This window comes from Larus michahellis, chromosome 1, assembly GCF_964199755.1.
Source record: "Larus michahellis chromosome 1, bLarMic1.1, whole genome shotgun sequence".
NCBI lineage: Eukaryota > Metazoa > Chordata > Aves > Charadriiformes > Laridae > Larus > Larus michahellis.
Genome location: NC_133896.1, coordinates 2,060,290 through 2,083,858, shown reverse-complemented (window position 1 = coordinate 2,083,858; position 23,569 = coordinate 2,060,290). Strand labels below are relative to the sequence as shown.

Genomic DNA, 23,569 nt, shown 5'->3' with positions numbered 1-23,569 from the left:
CCCTGTTTACCCAAAATTATGGGTTTTAGGAGAAAAGCAGCTAATGGCACCCCTCCCCAGCATCACCCACCATGAAGGACCGGAGCGGCTTCTACTCCAGCGCTGCTGAATCAGTCACATATTCTCCCCGTTCCCTTTTTTTTTTTTTTTAGCAAAACACGTCATTTTAACAACATTTCAACAACTGGGCTTTAAAAACACATCAATTGAACATTGGGGAAAAAATACTGAGACCCCCTTCAAGGGGGACCAAGGAGTTTTTCTGAGCCCTCCCAAAGGATGTTGAAAAGATGGGCAGGATTTTTTTCCCCATTTTCCCCATTTTTTCCCCCCCTTCTTGCCGACCCCGGGCCCGCAGCTCCCTGCCTCCTCCCCGGCAATAACTCTTAAGCAAACATGACGTATCGCCTGGGAAATGTCGCTGCCCGCGGGAAGGGGAGGCCCCTCGACACCCGCCTGCCGTGAAAAAAAATGGGGAAAAAAAGGATTTTTGAAGCGGGGTTGATCCGGGCTGGTGGGGCAAGGGGTGAGGGGATGCCGCGGAGGAGGGCTGGGTTGGGTTCAGCAAGCCAGGATCTGCCCAGGGGAATAAATAACTAAACAAAACTTAAAAAAAAAACCCTTTTTTGGGGGGTACATTTGGGAGTACATCTCTCCAATGTTTAGTCTGGCAGGAAGCTGTTTCATTTCTCAGGGGTGGTTTTTAACGTGTTTTAAAGTGCTTTTTTCTCTCGCTGGTTTTCCACTTTCAGGTCGTTTGTGAAAGGAGAAAGCACTGCACGGGCGGGAAATTAAAAAAAAAACAAATCAAACACAAATTGGCCCATGACCGGGCAAGGGGCATGGGACAGGATGGGCGACGGGTGCCCAGGGATGGCCAAGATGATGTTGAATGGAGCAATTTGGTGCCAAATCCAGGGCTGAGCCCGAGGTCGCACCAGATGGGACATTGCTTGGGGGCAAAGTGCCCAATTTGGGGACCTGAGTGGTTGGGTTTACCTCCTTTTTTTTTTTGGTATTAGCCCCTCTGTCCCACGTGGGACTTTGGGTGCCACCATGATGCAGATGCCCAACAGCATCCAAGGCACTGAGCTGCTTTGCATGACACGAGTTTCCTTGGACTCAGCTCACAGCCCGGCCAAAATCGCGTTCCCCTCTTGGCTGCGCTTGCCAGGGCATCCAGCAAGGGGGTCTGGGGGGCTGCGTGGGGCTTCCCCTGATGGGGAAAGGCTCTGGCCCCAAAAGTCTGCACTGAATCCTGCCAGGTCTATGCCAAAACTGCCTCTGCTGCCCCAGAGAGCAAGGCTGGGGAAGGGACAATTGGGACAAGGAGAGGGGACAAGCGGGACAGGGAGATGGGGATGAGTAGGAGAAGGCGAGGGGATGAATGGTACCACAAGACCAACAAGACCAGGAGAGGAAAACAAACGAGACCAGAAGTTGGGGAGAAGTGTGACCAAGAGATGGGACCAGTGGGACCAGGAGCTGGGGACAAGAAGAACCAGGAAAGAGGAAAAATGTGGCCAAAAGATGGAACAAATGGGAGCAGGAGATGGGGACAAGTGAAACCAGGGGACAAGTGGGACTAAGAGTTGGAGATGGACCAGGAGAAGGGACCAGTGGGACCAGGGGACAAGGACAAGTGGGACTAAGAGTTGGAGATGGACCAGGAGAAGGGACCAGTGGGACCAGGGGACAAGGACAAGTGGGATCAAGAGATGGAGTTGGACCAGGAGAAGGGACCAGGGGACAAGGGCAAGCAGGACCCGGAGACAAGGACAAGTCTTTGGGCTGAGGATAAGTAGGAGCAGGAGACAAGTGGGACAAGAAGAGGGGACCAGAACAACCACGAGCTGGGGACAAGTGTGACCAGGAAAGGGGACCAGGACAGGGGTCCCCATGCTCTGCAAATGCCAGGTAGGTTGTTGGGGCATGAGATGAGCCCTGTGCCCAGCTGCAAGGAGGAGGGGGGGAGACCTCCCCGGCACCCCCATCTCGCTTCCCCGGCATTCCCAAGGCTCAACATAAAGCACCAAGGGATTTCACGAAGACGCTTGGGGCTCTTCATGGGGACGCTGGGATCCCCCAGCTGCCGCGGCATTTCACAAGGCTCCTCTCTCCCCTTTCCACAGCCCAGGGGTTGCCCAAGTTCGAGTTACCAAAATAAGCCCCCAGCTTCAGCCCCTGGGAGCCGGGGGGAGCATTGAGGGTGAAATGCAACCAACCGATGGCCCCCGGGTGCTCGGTGATGGCTGGGTTTCCAGCACCGAAGGGTGGGCAGATGTGGCTCCAGCCCGCTCGGCTGGCGGGGGATTAAATCAGTCGAGGTCTTTGCAGGCGCCGGGAGAGTTTTCCAGACATTTCAGGGGACTCTGAGCCCCTCCAGGAGCCGGATGAGACCCTACAGCAGCCATAGGGTGGCCAAGGTGCTCACCATCGACCTTCAAGGGGTGTAGTCTATCGTTGGCACCGTGGGATTTGGCTCTCTCCACACCAAAAAAAAAAAAAAAAAAAAAAAAAAGTCAGACATCCCTGCAGGGGTTAACTGCAGCAGCCGCAATCGGAGCTGCTTCATTTTCCATCCCTGCAGCTCCCGGAGCAGTCGGGGGGGCTTTTAACGGGAAATTAATAGCGCCATGACCTCAGCCACCACGCACGCGGCCCGGCGTGCCGGCAGCCCCACGTAACCGCAGCCCCCCGCGTCCCAGCCCGAGGAGATTTTGGGGCCTTTTCCCCTCTTTTCTCCCCCCGGGCTAGGCAGGAGGATGGTGCTGTAGTTCTATAAATCACACACCCCCCCCCCCCCCCCGCAGAGATACACAATAAAACCCACCCACCTCCACAGCTTTAGAGCCCAGCGCCTTCCCTTCTTTATATCCTAAAAAAACCACCCTTAATTTCCCACTTTGATCCACGCTAGGCCCAAATCAGCCCTTGCAAGAAGAGATGTCGTGTTGTCCCCCCCCCAAAAAAAAAATGAGCCCAGGCAAAGCCAAAATAAAGAAATAACTGCTCTGCAGTCCCTCCGTCCCCATTTTTTTTTGTTGTTTTTGCCCTATTTTCATCCCACCCAGGGAGGCACAACCTGCCCCCCGCTCCCCCTCTCCCCCCAGCCGGGCTGCGTTTCCACAACTTCCCCTCCATTCCCGTTTTTCTCCTTAAAAAACAAAAAAAACAACAAACAAACCAACAAAAAACCAACGCAGCCCACCGCCCCCTGAGCCCAGAGCAGAGGGAATTTTATTTACTGACAGATCTGGGGAACGCGAAAAAGCTTCTTGCGACGCTGAGAATTGAAGCCAGGATGTAGGAATCGAATCGCCCGGACGTGATTTGTCGTTGCTATTTATTTTTACCCAGGATATGGGAAAAAAATAAAATAATAATAATAATAATAATAATAAAAAAAAAAACAAATACAGGCGAAACGGGGCCCGTGGTTTGCAGATTTAAGAGCTTTGGCGGAATAAAAGAGCATCTTGGCTCCGGGGGACCCGTGATTCCTTCGCCGCCCGCCCACGGAAAACCGCCCGGGCTTGTTTCGGGGAGCAGATTTTTTTTCAAAGCTCTTCCAGGATTTGTCTTTCTCCTGCAAAAACGTGGCCGGTGCAGCCCCGGCCGGTTGAGTATTTCCCACTCCCTGGGGAGTTTTGGCTGCTCTTACCGGGGGGAGCAGCACCGCCAAGCGGCACCGCGGCGGGAAGAGGCTCCCCGTAACCCCAGCGGCAACAAAAACCTGCGGATTTTTGAAGCTTTTCACACACACCCCCATGGCAAATCGGTGGCGATTCCTCCCCCCAGCCCAAACCATCACCCCCAAAACCCACAGGCAGCTTTTCCCCACCCCGATCGGCTCCTCCTCCAGGAGAAGGATCTGGCTGGTGGGACAGCATCTCCTTCCTCCCAATTCCTCTGGGATATTGCTTCCAGCCTCCCTTTTCTTCCAGGACTCAGGATTTCCCCCAACCCCTTCCCGAGCTGCCCGGGGGGAAGAGGCTTCCCCAGCCCAAGCCCTTCTGCCCACGTTTCAGCTGGATGCGGGAAGCATCCCTGGGAAACAAGGACTAAAACTTTTTTGGGGGGGGTGGGGGGGGTGGGGGGGGTGGGGGGGCGCTTATTTCTTAGCGTTTCCACGTCCTCTCAAAATCTCAGCTGCCATGTCCCGAAAAACCTGTGACCACTATAAAAAAAACCAGCCTATTTCTATAGAGTCACAGAATGGTTTGGGTTGGAAGGGACCTTTCAAGGTCATGTAGTTCCAACCCCCTGCCCTGGGCAGGGACACCTCCCACCAGCCCAGGTTGCTCCAAGCCCCGTCCAACCTGGCCTTGAACCCCTCCAGGGATGGGGCAGCCACAGCTTCTCTGGGCAACCTGGCCCAGGGGCTCACCACCCTCACAGCAAAGAATCTCTTCCTAGTATCTCATCCCAATCTCCCCTCTTCCAGTGGAAAACCCTTCCCCCTCGTCCCATGGCTCCCCTCCCTGAGCCAGAGTCCCTCCCCAGCTTTCCTGGAGCCCCTTTAGGGACTGGCAGGGGCTGGAAGGTCTCCCCGGCGCCTTCTCTTCTCCAGGCTGAACCCCCCCAGCTCTCTCAGCCTGTCCCCACAGCAGAGGGGCTCCAGCCCTCCCAGCATCTCCGGGGCCTCCTCTGGCCCCGCTCCAACAGCTCCGTGTCTCTCCTGTGCCGAGGCCCCAGCGCTGGAGGCAGCACTGCAGGGGGGTCTCCCCGAGCGGAGCAGAGGGGCAGAATCCCCCCCTCGCCCTGCTGCCCACGCTGCTGGGGATGCAGCCCAGGCTGCGGGGGGTTTCTGGGCTGCCAGTGCACGTTGCCGGCTCATGTTGAGCTTCTCGACCACCAACACCCCCACGTCCTCATCCACAGGGCTCTTCTCAGTCATCCCTACTGACAGTGGGGATTGGCCCAGAGGCAGGACCTTGTTCAGCTTTATGAGCTCTGCATGGGCCTCCTTAAGCCTGTCAGGGTCCCCCTGGGATGGCATCTCTTCCCTCTAGTAAATCTCTCAGCTTGATGTCACCTGTAAACTTGCTGAGGGTGCACTCAATCCCACTGTCTACATTGTTGATGAAGATATTAAATATTATTGGTCCCAGTATAGACCCTTGAGGGACATCACTCATTACTGGTCTCCACTTGGACATTGAGCCATTGGCTATAATTCATAGACGCATGGAATGGTTTGGGTTGGAAGGGACCTTAAAGATCATCCAGTGCCAACCCCTGCCCTGGGCAGGGACACCTCCCACCAGCGCAGGTTGCTCCAAGCCCCGTCCAACCTGGCCTTGAACCCCTCCAGGGATGGGGCAGCCACAGCTTCTCTGGGCAACCTTTGGATGTGGCCAACCAGGCTGGTTCATCCTCAGGAGGGTAATTTCAGCTGGTTGCACAGGTCCATAAAGCCACGGTCCTGCCTGCAGCATCAATTAGGGATGAGGCTGACGAGGCGAGGGGAGCTGGCAGGGCTCCCACGCGGACCCCACAGCCATCTATGGAAGAGACACAGTCAAGCACAGACGAAACCTTTCAGAGCGAATTTTAATCATGAAATAACACTCCAGCCCGTTTGCACCTGCCTAAATCTTACCGTCACGATGTGCTAGAAACCATTAAAACATCAGACAACCAGGTATAAATACAAATAGCATCTTCATAGCACGCTGTACTCTTTCCAAACAGAGGTCAACGCTTTCTGAGCCCAGCGTCTTGGCGCCTAAACCCAGAGAAGCACCAGGGTATCCCACTTACAGGGCACACACCGAAGCACAAGCCCCATCTACGCTGTGGGGTGAAGAAATGAGTCGGTCTGGGGTTTTTTGCAGGACCCATGAGGTTTTTTTATCCTGGTGGCACGCAGGGAGGAGAGCCTGGAGTTAACTAACAGCACAGACAAACCTAAACGTGCCCCACGTAGAAGTAGTCAAGGTTTCCAGAGGTCCTCGGAAATCAGTAGGGTTTTTTTTTCCCCCTCCCTTGTGCTTTGCTACCTTGCTATGGATTTAGGTTTTAAGTTTGAAAATAACAATCTCAGCCTCAAAAAACCCGATTTCAAAACAACCGGTGTGCCAGCTGCCCCCAGGCCAGGGAGCAGGACGTTCACCAACTCCGAGCTGCCCGAGGCTGGACCTCAAGCAAGCGCAAGTCAGCAGAGACCCCCCCAACCCGGTTGACACCTATCTGCTCCCGCTCAAGCGTACGGGACAGGTCATCTTCTTGCAAGTCCCTGCAAGATCGCATCTTCCCCTGAAGAAAGGAGGGAAGTGATGAACGGGGTGTGTGAAGGCTCAGGTAAACACTCAAGGTTTTCAGCGTTTGGAGATGTTCTTTTTTTTAAATCAAGAGGTAGAACAGAGACTTCATGCTCATGCTTGCCTTAAACGTGATGCAACCACCGCGTTACTCATCTTCAGGTGCCACCTTCCAGAGGACACCGAGGTCTTTGTTTGCTGCTCGCTAAGGTTAGGGCAGCTCTTGGGGTTCGATCTCTTGTACAAAGTCCCCTGAAGATACTAAAAAATAAAAAAAAAAAACCAAAAACTAACGCTGTTTGTGCTTGAAGTTTTCCCTTCTCCGCTGCTTCTCTACGCCGAGACTCGGAAAGTTGCAACCAATGGCGCAAATCCTTCCTTCACGCACGGAGGGGAAGGGTGGCTCCTCTCCGCCTCCTCCGGGCAAAGTAACGGCTGCCGGCGTTACAAGGAGTTAAGTCTTCAGCACCGGGAGGCTTTCTTCCAATGCATGGGCTTCAGTCACACCTTGTTTTTTCTGGACAAACTTCACATGGTTGGAGAAAAGCTGCTAGGATCAAGCTTCCCGCTTGCAAGCCGATCTTAAGAAGCCCGGCCAGCAGCAACTGGGAGCGCCCAGGAGCAAGGCTGACTGTCCAGAAGATGATTTTCACGGATGAAAGCAAAGCCCTGTTCTCACCTGGGCTTCTCCGAAGCAGTGGGGTTATTCCAGATGGCTCCCCATGCTGCTGGATCCGTAGCAAAGCTGGTGGCGCAGGAAGGAGAAACCCACAAGAGAGGGGAGGTGGCCTGAAACACTCAACTGGGTTTGCAGACTGGGGAGCCCAAGGAAGGGGACGGGTGAAAGCAGGACTGGCCTGGTGGGTTTGGGTTGGTTTGCGTTGGATTCACGCCCTGATTTGACATTTGGATTAGAGGGTGAAGGAAGTCAAATAATAGCCAGAACCTGACATAAAAATAAAGCAGAGGGTGTAACCCAAGCAGAGTCAGCCGAGGAGTTTCACTTAATAACACCCGTGATTCAGCCAGCCTCTTTCATTCCCAACAATCCCCAGACTCTTTACAAACCCATGGGTCCTTCACTTGCCACCGAAACAGCAAAAGCAGCCAGTTCCCATAAACTAAGCGTGACTTGGGTGCTTGGGATCTCCACGTTTTTTTAACCCATAACTGAGAGAAGTCAACCCTACGTGGCCAGAGGCTGCACTCAGGCGAGATGCATAAAACTTCCAGAAGATAAGGTCCTCTTCAGACCTTTCTTATACACATAAGAAATAAAACAACCAGTGCGAAAATAACCGGAGGAGGAATCTCTTGGGGGCAGCCACAACTGCCTTTCCCAACCCACACCTGCGACGTGATGGTGCAACGAGAGACGGGTACGGCTTCGTGGGATACAGGAGAGCACACCCACAGCCTCTGGGATGTCTTGAGGGCCATCCCAAATCGTCCACTCCCGCGGCTCACATCAAGCAGGGCGGCACGGAGCGATGGGTTGGCAGAAGCGGAGCGCTGGGGATGGCTCTCCGATGCCCTGCCGCGGCCTCTCGTATTAGTAAGTGGAGGTTCTCTCAGCGATTCACGGGCCAGGAGAGACCCTCATCCAAATCTGACACCCAGCGTAACCCCCTGCCACCCTGTTAGGGCAAGGTTAATCCCCAAAGCGTCTAATTTTCATCTTAATTTGAGACGGCCGCAGTGATTCCTAAACTCTCCAGACCATAGCTGTGGCAAGGATGACGCCGCTACTCATGCAGTAACTGCTAACTGCCGCAAAAAGTGCAGTCTGAGATATTAAGGGAAGCCAAAACATCGCATCGGTTTAATTTGGCGTCTGCTTGGCCTTTCCTCTGAGCTGTAAAACCTGATAGCTCAGAAGGGGCTTCGCAACCAGCTGAGACATCCCTGCGGGATGAAGAGAAGGGAGGGCTCGACGGGTTGGATAAAAGACTAAAAAGAGTCTCCATCTCAATTTTCACTCGTAGGTTGGAAACCCAGAAACGCGCAAGTGAACACCCATCTGGACATCAACAGCCGTGGCGTGACCCGGCCACCCGCAGCACACCAGGGAACGACTCAGGTGGCGTTTTCTACCTCATTGGGTCTCAAAGGACTTTCCTGGAACACCTTTCCCTCCAGATACAGCTGTAACATGTGGATGTCTTAAGGATACCGCTACCGAACGGCTCTGGCTATCGCCACCAAATAGGAGATGTTCAGCTCTCTCAGTAAGTCCCTCCTGGATGCACGCATTGATCAGCAAGACCTCTTAAAAGAGATGATAGATTGAAAAAAAAAAATAACCACACTTTAGGACCTACCAGGGAGGTGACTTGAAAGAGAGGGAAAAAATAAAGATGACGTAAACAGGAACTTGTAAATTTATTCTCGGCTGTTCGAGGAGTCTTTTGTTTTCACACTGGAAACTTGGGACTTTACCATTTCGTTATTTCACCAGCTGAGGCAATGTTAAAAAAGCAACCTAACAATTTGAACCCAGAGGGAAGGTTTTCACCCCAAATTACCAAAAGGTGCAGTTTCCTAATATGTATTTATCTCTAAGGACATGCACGCTGGGCAGAGGAAGCTTTTCTACAGAGACACAATACAAAACCTTTATCCTATCAATCACAGGGAGGAATCCCGCAATAAACATCTCCGGGGCTTCCCGGAGCTCCTTGGCAATTTCACATTTCTGATCGTTTAAACACAAAAAAAAAAAAAAAAAAAAAAAAAAAATCAGAATAATAGACAATCCCCCAAAGAGCAGGATCTCAAAAATGTTTCTGTCCTGTTTTATAGGATACACGGCACAGGAAAAAAAAAAACAAAAACACCAAAAAACAACAAAGGGTGGGGGAACAAACCTAACGAAAAATTAAAAAACAAAGCGGTTTGCTGGTTTATGGCTGGAATGCCATTAAAGTGCATTCAGTTCCACCTCAGCTCTTTGACCCTGTGCTTTTTCCCCCTCCCAAGGCTGAGCCCCATGGTGCTGGCTGGGGCGGGGGGGGACACAGGACATGGGACCTTGCAGGCAGCAGGCAAGCGACCGTTTGCCCTCAAGCGTTAGTTCACAGCCTGAAGGATGCTGAGAGCCCCGAGTTAGCTCCATGCCACGTCCGACAGCGGATTTTGTAACATTTGCTGCCATTCCGAGGAGGAATTTGCTCCCCTCGCAGCGCTAAGACCTGCCGTGGGGGCATCGGGGAGCTCTTAGTACCGCGTATCCTGTAGGTTACTGCCTGCAGACGACACGTCATGTCTCATCTGGAAGGCAGACGACAATTTTGGCTCCGCTCATCCAAATGTCACCCCGAAGGTTTAAATCACGGAAGGACAAAGCCGCAGTCGCGCCTGCTGAAGCTGATTTGAGCACGACGCTCAGGAGCGCGCGGGCTCGGGGCTGGCTCCCGCTGCCAACCTCTGGAGAGGATCCAGCATCGAGAGAGGAATCAAAAGGGGGAAACAAAAAAATCTCAAAACCCAAGGCAGAGCCCAGCCCTCCTATTGCCTTTCGCGTGCGATTACACGCCGCAGGGATCTGGCGCACCACTACACCGGGGAAATGCCCTCGCCGTGCTTCAGGCACCGCCGGGCAGCAGCTCTGTCACTTATTGCACATAAAACCACCAGAGTGGCCACGGCGGCTCAGAGCAAGTGGAAAAATATCCTTTGGGACCAGCCATCTGGAGGGAAGCAGCCTTGGACGTGCAGAGAGACCTGCTTCCTGCGTGGGCTTGGAAATTAGACACGGTGATACCCTAGAGGAACGCTACGGTAAGAGCTGGCTCCCCTTCAGCGAGGAAGGAGCGCGGGCAAAGTCAACCCTGATCTGGCAGCAGTTTGTCCTCACCGCTGGTGTCGAGCCAAGGAGCGCTGATGCTCACGGAAAGTCAGGAACCGGTTGCGGCGCCTCTAATTAGTCCTGAGATTGCCGGGGACTTCCTTTGCCGCCAGCTAGAACGCGCAGGTCTCCCAAGCCTTGTCCCTTGGCATTAGGCAGCCATCACTGGAGTTATTAACACAGAGGTGGGATCCAGCACCCTCCCTGCAGGGGCACGGACGTCCATAGCCGAGGGTATCGCCTCTAAATCCCTTTGCAGTCAGCGGAGACAGGCGCTCCCGAGGCACACCGTACCGTCCCAGCACTGGCATCTAAAACAGGACAGATGAATCACGCGCCGGAATTATCTCTTTCTCTTCACTGACTGCAAAGGGAGGCGGGAGAGATCACGCGCAGAGATGCCTTTAGGCCCGAGACAGGTAAAATTAGGCAAGATTAATCCTGCTGAAAGAGCGAGCGCCCCAGCCTCGAACGCGGTGACAGTCTAACAGATCCCCCCAGCCGAGGTTACAACTTCGAGCCAGTGCTACACGTTGCCTGAGCCTGTCTTTGCCCGTGGAGAAGAGGAAGCGCTGCCTCATAAATACTATTTACACCGGTTTGCTTAAATTACAATTAGTTTCTTGGGGGGAGGTAGAAGAGAAAGAGACATATACTTCATACTGTGGGAGCTAAAGATATCATCCTTTCCGGTCACCTTCGCCCCCGTCAGTTGTAGGACAGGTACTGGATTAATCGCGGAGGAATATTTAGCTTGGCAATCTTCTCCAGCGCTCGCTGCCCGGCGGCTTTCCTCACCGTAACTCGGCAGAGCTGCGACAAACTCAGAGGCGTTTCTAAAACAAGAAAAGAGGACCCAAAGTTAGGGCTGCGGCTCGGCGGACGGCTGATCTTCCCGTAGAGCGGAGACCTCCCGGGAGGGTGACCCCCGCCATCGCCCCCACCGTGATCGCAAGCCTGGCTCCGCTTACGAGCGCTCGACCTCCCGCAGCACCCAGGCCCAAGGAAGGCACTGCAGAGCCATGGGAGCGCTCTCTCCCGATGCAAATCCCACCAGAAATCCCAAGCACAGCTGCAGGGCGCTTCTCCCAGCTCCCTTCCTCGCCTGCATCCCCTGAAGCCCAAGGGTGCCCACTGGATCACCTGCTCTGAGGATGATGCTGTACTAAGCCTCGGCAACACTGTATATAGGAACAAAACCTACTTCCAACCCTTCTCTACCGCTCCGTTCCTCCAGCTAAGGACTGCGTTAACCCTTCTCGCTCAGCCCTCTGCTGAGAGCTCCAAGAAAACTCGCCAAGCTCCTTCCAGCCAGCCTGCAGCCGCGACGCTGGGTGTCCATGCTCATGCGTAGACGTAGAGTGACAACCGGGCACGTTGCTCTGGAAGCAGTCATTCCTAAGAAGCTGCTATCCCTACCCCAAAGCCTCGGCAACCACCAGCCTCCAAGATCTGCATCTCTCCTGGACCTAGTCCCGAATTTAATGATACAAATCAAGAGGGAAAAAAAAAAAACCAAAACAAAACACTAAAGCTATCGCCGGACTGTTACAACAGTCTGTGTTGAAAAGCAAAAACACCTGCAGTCCTGCCAGCTGGGCTGAGGGCGCAGTAAACTCTGGTGAGATACAAGGAGTGTCTACGGGCACGTAGGATCCAATCTCTTCGGGCAGCTCAGCTGCAGCCAGACCAGCGCCATTCGCTGCCCTCTCGGAAAAGCGAGCAAGGAATAACTCAGAGGAGAGACTGCCCCAGGGAAAGAAGGCAGAGGGAGAAGGGGCTGTAAAATGCTCACCACACAAAGGATTGCGAAGCCAGAAAATACTTCAGTCGTCTATAACGAAGAAATTTTTCTTTCTATAGGGACAAATTTTTTTTATGGTGATGGGGGTGAGCCCCTGGGCCAGGTTGCCCAGAGAAGCTGTGGCTGCCCCATCCCTGGAGGGGTTCAAGGCCAGGTTGGACGGGGCTTGGAGCAACCTGGGCTGGTGGGAGGTGTCCTGATTGAGTGAAAGGCAAGGTTGGACTAGATGATCTTCAAAGGTCCCTTCCAACCCAAACCATCCTATGACTCTGTGACTTTTAGGATCATCTAATGCAGTGGTGTTGAGCATGCTCAGAAGGGCCTGTGAATTACTCCTCTGAGGTCCACTAAGGGTAACCAAGACAAAGATTGATTCAAAGCCGCCCTCAAACCTCAGTCAAGTGTCTCCTCCAAAATCAGGCAGCCAGCGCAGCTGAAGTTTAATGCGTTCCCTGCCCCAAATAAAATGAGTTTTCAACTGGGCGATTTCCTTGACCTGACTTAATGCATCAAAGCGTAAATGCTGATGCTGACACACAAGAGGGACCTGAATTCCATGAGGGCATGATTTGGACCATCTTACCACTGGCTTTCAACCACAATTACGCAGTGCTAGCCTACGGCCAGCTGCCATACATTTGCCACCGAGAGCTCTATACCTTCACAGGAAGATGATCAGGGATTTACAAAGTGGACCAAGAATGGAGATCTGGTGCAATGGAGCTGGCAGTCACTGAATTCCTGGGGCAGGGGATCATATCTCACTTACTTTCGTAGTACTCAAAGCATTTTGCTGTGGGACTGCTGCTCCAGGTGTAATCCGATGGTTTCTTTCCTCGGTTGTCCCTCGCGTAAATGTTTCCTCCAAACTCAATCAGCATCTCCACCAGATCTACGTTTTTCACTTTTGCCGCGTGGTGGAGGGCTGTCTCGTGAAGTTTAGCAGCATTCACATTTGCCCCTGAGGCCAGAAAGAAAAACAAACCCATTCACGAAAGCCTTACATGACCCAAACGTAAGGAGTGGAGAAAAAAGCTGCTGTTAAAACACACACGAGCAGCTGGAACACGATCCAAACAAAACAGCACAAACAGGAAACCAAACTGCTGAACAAGTTCTCAGTGCTGGCAACGCAAGAGTTTTCTTGCTGTGAGGACGGGCTGAGAGAGCTGGGGGGGTTCAGCCTGGAGAAGAGAAGGCGCCGGGGAGACCTTCCAGCCCCTTCCAGTCCCTAAAGGGGCTCCAGGAAAGCTGGGGAGGGATTCTGGAGCAGGGAGGGGAGCCATGGGACGAGGGGGAAGGGTTTTAAACTGGAAGAGGGGAGATTGGGATGAGATATCGGGAAGAAATTCTTGGCTGTGAGGGAGGTGAGCCCCTGGGCCAGGTTGCCCAGAGAAGCTGTGGCTGCCCCATCCCTGGAGGGGTTCAAGGCCAGGTTGGACGGGGCTTGGAGCAACCTGGACTGGTGGGAGGTGTCCCTGCCCAGGGCAGGGGGTTGGAACTAGATGGTCTTTAAGGTCCTTTCCAACTAAAACCATTCTATGACTCTATGATTCTCTGGGTTTACGTTTTTCTTGCAGGGAAAGGATTTTAGCCCGCGTTACTGGGTAAACAGGCTGCTGAGCGTGAAGTTCAGAATTGCTTCCTGAACCTGTGCTGTCCAAAGCCAGCAAAAAGCCATTCCCAGTCATCTCAATGGAGCGCTCCCACTCAAACAGTGACATCTTTGTCAACTGTTTTGACCGAAATACGCCAGACCCACAGGGTGCTGCAGCTCACCATGAGCCGGTACTGCGGGATCAAGTCTTAGTTACAGATATTTTTGCCAAGAAAGTTCGGCTTTTATAAGCTGACAGCCAAAAGTCCTTCCAATCCCCCCACAACTGCTTGCATTTTATCAAGTGACCTGTTCAGCAGAGGTGAGATGAACCTCACTGAATTCCAACAACTGGCTTTTAGATACGTGTAGCCCCCACTGAACTGCCCTTACAATTACCAGGGAGAAACAGGCATTTTTGGGGAATCAATTAATGGGGGCCCAAGACAGGGAAGGGGAGCCACTGGAAAGAAACTAGCTTAGATGTGTCGTTTTCAGACAACTAATGTTCAATGAAGCAAATCCCCACCCCTCCCGGTAAGCACAGGCAAAGCCAAGAAGTCTAAATCCAAATTCCCCCAAAGTCAGCAGCAAGAAAACTGGGATGTGAAACCTGGAGCACAGAACGTGGACTTTGAACGTCCAGCGAACTCATCTGGGCGTAACACCAACCAGATCTCCCTGAGGTATGAAGGGACTTCATCTCTGGTTTTCTGCACAACATCAAACCCGAACGTCTCTCCCTAACACCCACCCGAAACCATGCGACGGTGCTACCAAAGCTGAACGCACGCACACCAGTTGGTACCACTTTTGGAAAGAAGTTGCAACTTGGCTCTAGGGGGCTGGAGAGTTCTGAATTTATTAAAATAAGAGGATGGGAACGTCACAAACTGGATATTGACAGGCATAGGCCGAAAAAATGCTTATGCGTTAAGCTTTGCTCACGAGAAGACAAAACCTTTCACCTTTGTCATCTATATTCAGGCTGAGAGAGTTGCGGGGGGGTTCAGCCTGGAGAAGGGAAGGCTTCAGGCAGACCTTACTGGAGCCTTGCAGTATGTAAAGGGGGCCTACAGGAAAGATGGGCGCAAATTTTAGCAGGGCCTGTAGCGATAGGCTTTAAACTAAAAGAGGGGAGATTTAGATGAGATATTAGGAAGAAATATTTTACGCTGAGGGTGGTGAGGCACTGGCCCAGGTTGCCCAGAGGGGTGGTAGATGCCCCATCCCTGGAAACATTCATGGTCAGGTTGGACGGGGCTCTGAGCAACCTGGTCTAGTTGAAGATGTCCCTGCTCATGGCAGGGGAGGTTGGACTAGATGACCTTTAAAGTTCCCTTCCAACCCAAACCGTTCCATGATTCTATGACTGTGCTGCGAATGAATAAGCTCTTCGATGGGATCACCGCTGCGGAGCACCGAGGGAAACGCTGCGCGCAGACACCGCCGTCCCCTGCCCGCCCAGCAGCAAACCCCGCGGCTGCCATACCTGCCTTGAGCAGCAACTTTGCACAGTCCAGATGCTCCCTGGCACAGGCCACGTGGAGGGGCGTCCCGAAATGGCAGTCGTGAGCCTCCAAGTTGGCACCGACGTCGATGAGGAGCTGCACGCACTCCGAGCTACCTTTAGAAAGGGAAGATGCGAGTCAAAAGAAAGAATCCAGCTCAAACGGGAGCAGACGGCCTGCTGAGATCCGCTTGAGGCACAAACAGCCCCTTTAGTATTCGGGGTGCTGGCTGCAAAATAGAAACGCTTGTGAGTCAACGCAACGCACTGCGGGACCGAAACCGAGACCAGGACACGAGAAATAGAGTCACATCTCCACGGCGCTGAGCTAGAGCTAACAGGTCTCGCGGGGAGTCAGGTCAAACAAACCCGAATTCAAGGGTTTGCACTAAATCGCCCGCTGTTGGTGGAGCTGCTTGCGTTGCTAATCCTCCCCTGGGTGCATCAGATCACCTTCAAGACCATTCCACCTCTCCTTTCTCCAATGCCGACAATACAAGGTAACAGGAAGCGGGCAGTCATCATCATCCAGCCTTAGGAAAAAAGGCTTAACGAGGAAAAGCTAAGCAAGAGCTCGCAGCTACGGATTTAAGTAACCACCTGTTTGTCAAAACTGCTGTCTGCCACCGCCTTCGTCGTCGAAGGGAAACTGTCCAGCACAGCATATCATAAAAACAGCGAAGGGGAGGAGAGAGGAGGTATTACACCTTACAAAGAGGAAACTGAGGCACAAAATGATTAAGAAATTCGGTCACAATCATCTAACGGGCACATTGCCGCTCTCACATTCAGGCTTTCCCAGTGTTGCATCCCTGCAAGTGGAAGCTCAAGGGAGGAATTACACGTAAAACCCCTCTGCTGCTGTCACTTGCTCCTGCTCCGTAACCCAGATCCAAATGTCCAGAAGAGGCTTGAGTAGAGGACGGGGGGAGCAGAAAGGGGCTGGCACACACCAGCTGGGATATTATTTTGGCCCCTGAAGTTTTCTTTTATCCCCTCGACAGACCCTCCAGCTGGAAAAGGCCGTGAGAGGGACAAGGAGCAGAGCAGGCAGCAACGTTGCCCAACAGTCCCCGGCACTTTCTTCCCTCCTGACAGCCTCCTCCAGCAGCTTTGAACAACCAGGAGGGGTCTGGGACAGGACGACCTGGTTAAAACGGTCTCGTGCCTTAATTAGAGCAATTTAGAATCACAGAATCATGGAATCATAGGGCTGGAAGGGACCTCTGGAGATCATCCCGTCCAACCCCCTGCCGGAGCAGGGTCACCCAGAGCAGGTGGCACAGGAACGCGTCCAGGCGGGTTTGGAATGTCTCCAGAGACGGAGACTCCACCACCTCTCTGGGCAGCCTGTGCCAGGGCTCTGCCACCCTCACAGCAAAGAAGTTCCTCCTCATATTGGGATGGAACTTCCTATGCTCAAGTTTGTGCCCGTTACCTCTTGTCCTGTCCCCGGGCACCACTGAAAAGAGCCTGGCCCCATCCTCCTGACACCCACCCTTTAAGGATTTATAAGTGTTGATAAGATCCCCCCTCAGCCGTCTTTTTTTCCAGACTGAAGAGACCCAAATCCCTCAGCCTTTCTTCATCAGAGAGGTGTTCCAGTCCCCTCAGCATCTTGGTGGCCCTTTGCTGTCCCCTCTCCAGCAGTTCCCTGTCCTTCTGGAACCGGGGAGCCCAGAACTGGACACAGCACTCCAGGTGTGGCCTCCCCAGGGCAGAGCAGAGGGGGAGGATGACCTCCCTCCACCTGCCGGCCACACTCTTCTTGATGCCCCCCAGGATGCCATTGGCCTTCTTGGCCACGAGGCCACATGGCTGGCTCATGGTCATCCTGTTGTCCACCAGGACTCCCAGGGCTCTTTCCACAATTTGTCCCATCTCAACTTGGATCAGAGGGAAAAAACGCAAACACCCCCCTGCTCGCAAGAGCGCAGCCACTGGTTCGGCTCAAGGTTTTCTAACAGAGCATCAAGAAGCTGGCAGTTTATCTGCCAAACATCTTGTCCCACGTCTTTCACCTGGGATAAAAGCAGCCAACACAAGGGATGGCTTTATTCACCCGATAACACAGCACTTTGCGTTCTGCGATCAACAGGAGGTGTGCCCACGTAAAGATGAAATATTCGCAAGCTGTAACGGTCTGATGAGCAACGACAGCTTATGGTCGATTTAAGACACTTGGCAGCTGCTTTTATTGTTGGTTTGTTGGTTTTTTTTCCCAATCTACACATAACCGTGCAAAGATAAGACCGTGCGGGCTTACCATTCATGCAGGCTTCGTGGAGAGGGGAGGCGGTGTAAAGGGGGGGGTTCACCTTGGCGCCGTGCGACAGCAGCACTTTCACGCACTCGATGCTGCCCGAGGCGCAGGCGTCGCAGAGCGGAGTGCTGCCGTCGATATTCCTGGCATCCACCTTCAGGGCAGAAAAATAAAACGTTAGGCACCCGCAGGCAAGACCCCCTTGCCTACGTTTTTACTTGTTTTAACCCTAGAAGTATTCTGGGAAAGAAATATTCAGGAATGAGTTGGTTGCGACTACCAGCAACCTGGCTTGCGCTGTCGCCGTCACTCTCAGGGCACAGATGTACATTGAAGTCACAAGAGGAAACAGCCTCAAGTTGCGCCAGGGGAGGTTTAGACTGGATATTCGGAAAAATTTTTACACTGAAAGGGTGATTAAGCCTTGGAACAGGCTGCCCAGGGAAGTGGTTGAGGCACCGTCCCTGGAGGGATTTAAAAGACGAGTAGACGTGGCGCTTAGAGATATGGTTTAGTGGTGGTTTTTGTCAGTGTTGGATTGATGGTTGGACTCAATGATCCGAACCAGGCTCCCCGGTTCAAGGACAGGGAACTGCTGGAGAGGGGACAGCAAAGGGCCACCAAGATGATGAGGGGACTGGAACACCTCTCTTATGAAGAAAGGCTGAGGGATTTGGGTCTCTTCAGCCTGGAAAAAAGACGGCTGAGGGGGGATCTTATCAACACTTATAAATCCTTCAAGGGTGGGTGTCAGGAAGATGGGGCCAGGCTCTTTTCAGTGGTGCCCGGGGACAGGACAAGGGGTAATGGGCACAAACTTGAGCATAGGGAGTTACACCTAAACATGAGGAGGAACTTCTTTGCTGTGAGGGTGGCAGAGCCCTGGCACAGGCTGCCCAGAGAGGTGGTGGAGTCTCCGTCTCTGGAGACATTCAAAATCCGCCTGGACACGTTCCTGTGCCACCTGCTCTGGGTGACCCTGCTCCGGCAGGGGGTTGGACGGGATGATCTCCAGAGGTCCCTTCCAACCCCTACCATTCTGTGATTCTGTGAAACGAAAGGTCTCTTCTAACCAAGGCGATTCTATGATTCTAAGTGTAGGCTGTTATTTCCATGTTATATTTTTCTACCGCTTTCCTGCTGGAGTTCACAAGCGTTGCGGCCGCGTAACACAACGGAACTCCTCTCTGCCTTAGCGCAAAGCCCAGTTTCATCAGGGGACTCAGCCAAGCTGGCCGCCTTTGCACTGAGAAGGACCACGGAGCGCACGTGTGCTCCGCTCCACCAGCTTTGCTCTGCCGACGGCTGTCTTCAGCCTTGAGAAGTCACAAGCCCTTGAAGACAGTTGGCGCTAGCTATATCCAAAGACTGATTTTTGTTTCCATAATAAAATTAAATAAATACAAGAAGAAAAAAAATGAATAAATATAAATCCCCGCTGGAAGCTACATGTCTTCTGCTCCCCTCCTGGCCCCTTGACTCAACCCAGCTAGCTTTAGATATTTGAGTCATCGAAATTAGATTTCTAGTCCCCTCCGGGCTCTGTTGATTGTCAATGAGGAAAGAGGGGGAGAGACAGAGAGAAAAAACACTTCCAGGCAGCTTTTTAAGTTCTCATCAAGCTCAAACACCCTCTGAAGAGGCCTGCCATCCTCTGCTGACTGTCAAGAAAGCCCAGGGTGGTGAAGAAGAGCCTAGAGCTGGACGGGGAGAATCCAGATCCCAGAAATAACTCCAGACATCAAGATGATGTGCCCAGCTGGATCAGTCCCGGAAACATACCTGGGCCCCCGCAGCCAGCAGGAGCTTGACACACTGCGTTTGCCCTCGCAGGCTCGCCTCGTGCAAGGGGGTGATGGAGTCGTAGGTGACGGCGTTGACGCAGGCGCCGCTCTCTATCAGCTGCTGCAGCTGCAGGATTTCTCCCCGCCTGGCTGCTTCGTGAACCGGCGTTCGATCGGCCCAGAAGCCTAGAGAGGAAAGAATAAATAAATAAGTAAATTAATAAAATCACGCGCGCGGAGCAAATGAGTCTCTCCGTGCTGGAGAAAAGCAGTCGGGGAACACGGGCTGGCAGCTAGAAGAGACAACTGGGTATAAGAAGCTCATTCCTCACCGTGCCCCCGACTCAGCACGGGATTTTAAACTGGGTGCTTTGTGTTTGTGGGTTCCCCGTTGACCGCTGCCCTGGCAGGGACTGTTCCTAATGGTCCCTTACAGTTTCTGAAACGCTTTGCTGTACTTGCTCAAAACTTTACCCAAGTACAAACCCCAGCAGCATTCACAGAATCACAGAATGGTAGGGTTGGAAGGGACCTCTGGAGATCATCCAGTCCAACCCCCTGCCGGAGCAGGGTCACCCACAGCAGGTGGCACAGGAACGCGTCCAGGCGGGTTTGGGATGTCTCCAGAGACGGAGACTCCCCCACCTCTCTGGGCAGCCTGTGCCAGGGCTCTGCCACCCTCACAGCAAAGAAGTTCCTCCTCATGTTGAGATGGAACGTCCTATGCCCAAGTTTGTGCCCGTTCCCTCTTGTCCTGTCCCCGGGCACCACTGAGAAGAGCCTGGCCCCATCCTCCTGACACCCACCCTTGAAGGATTTATAAGTGTTGATAAGATCCCCCCTCAGTCGTCTTTTTTCCAGGCTGAAGAGACCCAAATCCCTCAGCCTTTCTTCATAAGAGAGGTGTTCCAGTCCCCTCATCATCTTGGTGGCCCTGTGCTGTCCCCTCTCCAGTAGTTCCCTGTCCTTCTGGAACCGGGGAGCCCAGAACTGGACACAGCACTCCAGGTGTGGCCTCCCCAGGGCAGAGCAGAGGGGGAGGATGACCTCCCTCCACCTGCTGGCCACACTCTTCATGATGCCCCCCAGGATGCCATTGGCCTTCTTGGCCACAAGGACCAAGGAGGCAGGTCCAGAGGTTGTTAGGTCCAGATTCATCCCAGCGAGCTCTTAACCACTTAACGTTAGGAGGACTGTCCCTCCTGGCTGCACCTAAAAATCACTGGAAATGGGATGCCTCCAGAAAGCAACTCAGGCCACCTAAAAACTGTCCTCCCAAAAGGTCATCGGACCTTTGAAAACTAAGTTTCTGGCTTCGACGCCTTCGCTCAGCATCTACGCTCACAGGGGGCAAGTCTGGGCTTAGCTTCCCAGCACCAACAGCCATATCCTCTCCTTTCAGGTGCGTTTTGCTTTCAAGGAAGCAACGAGTTTCAAGAACAGCCCCACGCCTTTTCACGCAACCTTCCGCAAGAAAAATGCATCTTCTCTGTTTAAAAACAGGGGCCTCGGCACCCTGCGAAAGCGGGGTTTACAGGAGCAGTATCTGCCTGCAAACAGATCAATACTAAAAACCATCAGCAAAACAGATGTCGCAGCCATAGTTCCTCTCCTTTGAATACACTTCCGTAAGACCCTCATTCCAAGGCAGGCACCCATGTCTGTGGAGTGGGAGAAAAAGGATGATTTGCCTTATTTTTTAAAAAATAAACGCCTTGTCATGTATTTCAGTTGGACTGATCAGCCTTCTCTCCATCCCTAAACGCGGCATTTTATTTACCAGCGCAAAGCAGTAAACGCCAACACAAGCCAGTGGTTATAAAAGATGGAGCTGACCCAAAGAACACCACGATGCCGAGGTGGACGGTGGACAGAAATCACCCCCTGAAAAGGAATCACGAGTACCGGCATTTTCACAGCACAGGGTACGTTCAGGCTCTTTTATCTGCTTGTTAGATCTTCGTTCCCTTTGCCAATATTCCCAGGGAGGATGTTATTCCTTTACTGGAGCTTCTCACAGTATATGTCAGGAGAAGCAAGAAGTTCAAATGAGGATGGAGCCCTCGAACTGCCAGCCACCGAGCAGCATCACTTTGCCACCAACGGGATGGGGAAGAAGAACAAGCCCCAGCAGCATTTCATTAAAGGCCCATCACACATTCTAAAAAAAAAAACCAAACCCCAAACCTGCAAAGTGCAGGCTCCTCAAATTTGTTCTCCACAACTCCTTACGTGGCTCACGTGAGAGAGAACATCGTCGGTCCCCGTGGATGGGGCTCCCACATCCACCTCAAGCCAGCGGCACCCGCCGTTACGGAGCAGGAGGGTGACCACAAGGCGGGGGCCAGACTTTTGAAATCTGCACGTTCAAGACTTAGGGCTCCGCTTCGCCAACACGGGAACGCGGCCGGTTCCTGATGCCACTAGAGAGCATCCCTACTGGGGGAACCAGCCGCCCAGCACAGCCCTGCATCGCCTATGGCCTTTGCTGCGGTCCCTCGGCAGGGCAGGCTGCCCGTCCCAGCCCACCGCTCCAGCTGCTGCGTCCCCCGTCCCAGGGACAGGATTTCTCAGCAGCTGCGCAAGCAGCTCTGTCACCTCCGGCCCCGCTGGCAGCCGCTGGTGGGAGGCAGGGTTTGGGCCCTCCAGGGTGTTGCATGGCTCCCACCTGCCATCTCCCTCCGAGGAAGGAGCCATCCCCTCTCCTCCAGCTCCCCAACGTCTTTTCGGATCCCGCCTGCACGTTAGTTCGTGGAGGGACAATGATGATTCCCCATGCCCAGAAGCAGGGGCTCTCCCAAGAGCATCCTCACCTTCCTCTTATCCCTTTCCTCGGGAGAGGCCACTCGCCCCCAGAAACACCCTGCCCACCCCCAAAACCACCCTGCCCATTCCCAAAACCGTCCTGTCCGCCTCTAAACCATCCTGCCCACCTCTAAACCAACCGACCTGTACCCAAACCATGCTGCCCACCCCCAAAACCATGCTGCCCACCCCCAAACCACCATGCCTGCCCCCAAAACCATGCTGCCTGCCCCAAAGCCACCCTGACCATCCCCCAAACCACCCTGCCCACCTCTAAACCATCCTGCCCATCCCCAAAACCATCTTGCCCACCCAAAAGCCATTCTGCCCATCCCCAAACCATCCTGTGCACCCCAAAGCCACCTGCCCACCCCCAAACCGTGCTGCCCACCCTAAAGCACCCTGCCCACCCCCAAAACCATCGTGCCCACCTCTAAACCACCCTGCCTGCCCCTAAACCATCCTGCTCGCCAAAAAGCCATTCTGCCCATCCCCAAACCCATCCTGCCCATCCCCAAACCCATCCTGCCTATCCCCAAACCCACCCTGCCCATCGCCAAAACCATCCTGCCCAGCAAAAAGCCATTCTGCCCATCCCCAAAACATCCTGCCCGCCCCCAAAACCATGCTGCCCACCCCGAAGTCACCCTGCCCATCCCCAAACCCACCCTGCCCACCTCTAAACCACCCTGCCCGTCCCCAAAACCATCCTGCCTATCCCCAAACCCACCCTGCCCATCGCCAAAACCATCCTGCCCGCCCCTAAACCATCCTGCCCACCAAAAAGCCATTCTGCCCATCCCCAAAACATCCTGCCCGCCCCCAAAACCATGCTGCCCACCCCGAAGTCACCCTGCCCATCCCCAAACCCACCCTGCCCGCCTCTAAACCACCCTGCCCGTCCCCAAAACCATCCTGCCTATCCCCAAACCCACCCTGCCCATCGCCAAAACCATCCTGCCCGCCCCTAAACCATCCTGCCCACCAAAAAGCCATTCTGCCCATCCCCAAACCCATCCTGCCTATCCCCAAACCCACCCTGCCCGCCCCTAAACCATCCTGCCCACCAAAAAGCCATTCTGCCCATCCCCAAAACATCCTGCCCGCCCCCAAAACCATGCTGCCCACCCCGAAGTCACCCTGCCCACCTCTAAACCACCCTGCCCGCCCCCAAAACCATGCTGCCTGCCCCGAAGTCACCCTGCCCGCCCCCAAAACACGACGCCCCCCCGGCCCTCGTCCCCTCCCGTAGCAGACCCGCCCCGCCCCGCCCCGCCCCGCACCGCACCGGCGCCCCGCCGCCCCCCACGCACTGATCTCGCCCCGCAGGGAGCCGCTGCTGGCGGCGCTCGCCATGGCCCGGGCCCGCCGGCTCCGGCAGCGCTGGAGCGGCCGCCGGCTCCGGTCTCCGCCGCTCCGCCCCGCCTCCGGGCTACCGGCCCCGGCCGCGGCGGCCGCCGGGAGTTGTAGTGCCCGGGCGGAGCCGGGGAGGCACTGGGGAGGGACGGGGGAGTACTGGGGGCACTGGTGCGGGGGAGAAGGGGTACTGGGGGCACTGGTGTGGATGGGGAGGGGGTACTGGGGGCACTGATGTGTGTAGGGAGGGGGTACTGGGGGCACTGGTGTGGGGGAGAAGGGGGTACTGGGGGCACTGGTGTGGATAGGGAGGGGGCACTGGTGGTATTGGGGTGGG

The 23,569-nt window shown here is 54.1% G+C and overlaps 1 protein-coding gene across 2 annotated transcripts; it reads right to left on the bottom strand.

Annotated features, from left to right (window-relative positions):
• Window positions 1-8,625: 8,625 nt before the first annotated feature.
• ASB13 (ankyrin repeat and SOCS box containing 13) lies at window positions 8,626-23,299 on the bottom strand. Of its 2 annotated transcripts, XM_074573180.1 has the most exons (7): window positions 23,190-23,299; window positions 19,070-19,257; window positions 17,291-17,441; window positions 15,007-15,141; window positions 12,687-12,878; window positions 10,811-10,949; window positions 8,626-10,424 (listed from the first exon to the last, which is right to left on the bottom strand). In XM_074573180.1, the coding sequence occupies exons 1-6, from the start codon at window positions 23,230-23,232 to the stop codon at window positions 10,822-10,824; spliced, it is 837 nt and encodes a 278-aa protein (XP_074429281.1). In that variant the 5' UTR covers window positions 23,233-23,299; the 3' UTR covers window positions 8,626-10,424; window positions 10,811-10,821. The 2 variants fall into 2 exon arrangements, with proteins under 2 accessions (XP_074429281.1, XP_074429279.1); XM_074573178.1 differs by having other exon boundaries at window positions 8,630-10,949.
• Between the last annotated feature and the right edge of the window lie 270 nt (window positions 23,300-23,569).

Bases quoted from the DNA above. Each gene is read 5' to 3' on its own strand.
- ASB13 (XM_074573180.1), bottom strand. From the start codon at position 23,232: ATGGCGAGCGCCGCCAGCAGCGGCTCCCTGCGGGGCGAGATCA. The intron at 17,442-19,069 runs GTATGTTTCCGG...TCTGCCCTGAAG, and splicing joins TGCTGGCTGCGGGGGCCCAG to GTGGATGCCAGGAATATCGA. The intron at 10,950-12,686 runs GTAAGTGAGATA...TTCTTGTTTTAG, and splicing joins ATGCTTTGAGTACTACGAAA to AAACGCCTCTGAGTTTGTCG.